General features: G+C 39.1%; 1 protein-coding gene across 1 annotated transcript in view; it reads left to right on the top strand.

The window, feature by feature from the left end:
• focad (focadhesin) overlaps positions 1-1,966 on the top strand; it is a 44,482-nt gene that overhangs the window by 29,042 nt on the left and 13,474 nt on the right. Inside the window, exons 24-25 of the mRNA XM_017036400.2 lie at positions 1-104; positions 1,053-1,169. The exon at positions 1-104 is cut by the window's left edge and continues 5 nt beyond it. Of these exons, the coding sequence (XP_016891889.1) occupies positions 1-104; positions 1,053-1,169 (221 nt within the window). The remainder of the gene's footprint in view (positions 105-1,052; positions 1,170-1,966) is intronic.

The following is a 1,966-nucleotide window of genomic DNA, read 5'->3' as shown; positions in this document are numbered from 1 at the left end:
TCCCTGCCGTCAGGGGAACCTCCCTCCTCGCTCTGAGTGGCCTGGCTGCCGTTCTCGCCAAATATGAGAGCAATCTGCCAGCTGACAACGACGGCAGCCTTGGGGTAAAATAAGCATAATCAATACTTAAATTACTTCATCCGTTTTGGCTAAATATGTACAGTTTTAAATACTGCAGTTTTGTGTTTTTTCTTTCTGTGATCGATTTTCTTTCTGTTTTTTTTTTTCTTTTTGTCTTTATGGTTTACTGTAATTATGCAATTTCCAGCGATGCAGTAGCAGCGTTCAGTTGTAATAAGTCTAGACAATGCCCTCTTGTGGCTGTATGTGATAATATGTGTATGTTTCTACTTAAAAAAAAGCAAAATGTTTACAAAATTAACTTGTGAAATAACAAAAAACAGTGGTTTCCAAAGCAAGAGTGCGGCCCCTAGGGGTGAAATGGAGCTAATGCAGGGGTATTATTTAATATTTTTTTATTTTATTTTTATTTAATATTTTATTTTTATTTAATATTTTTTATTTTATTTGTTCAATAGTAGGAACATAGATGTAAGGAACAAAGATATTTTATATTTACTCTTTGATATTTTAGTGTTGCGACTTTCGTGATGCTAGACGTTTTTAAAGCAGCAATAAAATGATCAGGTTAACCTCTCTAGGTCAGCGGTCTCTGACCTTTTTTGCACCATGGACCAGTTAAATGTCTACATTTTTTCTCACAGACCGGCCTTTGTGTGTGTGACGGATAAATACAACTACAGTAAATAAAATGATACGACCGGCATAAAAACAAGCATCATGACACGTATCAAATGTGAGTCATAGACAAATGTGGCGGAAAGAATCCGGTAATTTTTCAAAATAAAACATCGTTCAGAATCAGAACATAAATAAAACGGAAATAATGTAAGCTATGCATTCTTTCTGTGCGGCCCGGTACCAATTGACCCACAGACCAGTACCGGTCTGCATCCCAGGTTTGGAAAGCACTGCTCTAGGTCACATGACTTTCATTCTTAATGTTTTTTTTTTTTTTTAATTCCTGGTAGGCTGGACCAGAGTTCGTGCCCACAGCCAGCTGGTTGTCCATGGTGTTGGAGACGCTGCTCAGCATCATCAGCAGCAGCTACAAAGCGAGAGGACAGGTTTTCCCCTGGTTTCTGCATGTGAGTTCCTCATAATTCGGAGTCTTCTTTACGTCTCAGATCTCCTTGTCACAGGTCTGTAATTGAATATTTATTTTTTTAATAGGACTGGTTTCTACACAAGAAATGTATACGTGAATAAAAAAAAGTCTTAGTTTATGGACTTGGTCTATTTAGATTTATGATTATTTTTCCTGCTTTGTTTAATTATTAGGCAACTTTTCCAAGAGAAAATTTTAGTTAATGTTTCTTAATGGGCATTTTTGAAGACTTTGTTTGTTTAGGCAGACATGGGCAAACTTTGTGACTCGCGCGCCACAACTGTCCTAAAATTGAACAGGGGGGCCGGGTCAGGAGCAGATAGATGGAGCCCTAGTGTGAACTAAGATAAATGACGTGTAAAAGTCATGCATAGAGGCTATAATTCTAAAATGGTTTTATTAATATCTACGCCATCTATTGGGAAACCTGGGTATTGCAGGTAAAAGGCAGAAGTATAATGATAATATAAATAAGTCATATCATTTGGAAAAGTTTGGCGTGCCGGATTAAAAAGCTGAACGGGCCGCATCCGGCCCCCGGACCTTAGTTTGCCCATGCCTGATCTAAGCGGTGACTAAGAGCAGCAGGCCAGACCCTGTGTGAGCTAAAACTTTGTTCTTTTATGGTGTTTTTTCAGACCTTAGATCATACGTGTCAAACTCAAGGCCCGGGGGCCAAATGCGGCCCGCCAAGCCCTTTTGTGTGGCCCGCGGGAGCCTAAAAAGCATTTAATAAAGTCCATGCAGCCGAGTTTCTTATCCTGCTTACTCTTTTAG

The sequence above is a fragment of the Cynoglossus semilaevis genome, chromosome 1 (genome assembly GCF_000523025.1).
Source record: "Cynoglossus semilaevis isolate Cse_v1.0 chromosome 1, Cse_v1.0, whole genome shotgun sequence".
NCBI classification, from domain to species: domain Eukaryota; kingdom Metazoa; phylum Chordata; class Actinopteri; order Pleuronectiformes; family Cynoglossidae; genus Cynoglossus; species Cynoglossus semilaevis.
The sequence above is the reverse complement of the archived record's forward strand: the minus strand, read 5'-3'. Positions and strand labels throughout refer to the sequence as shown.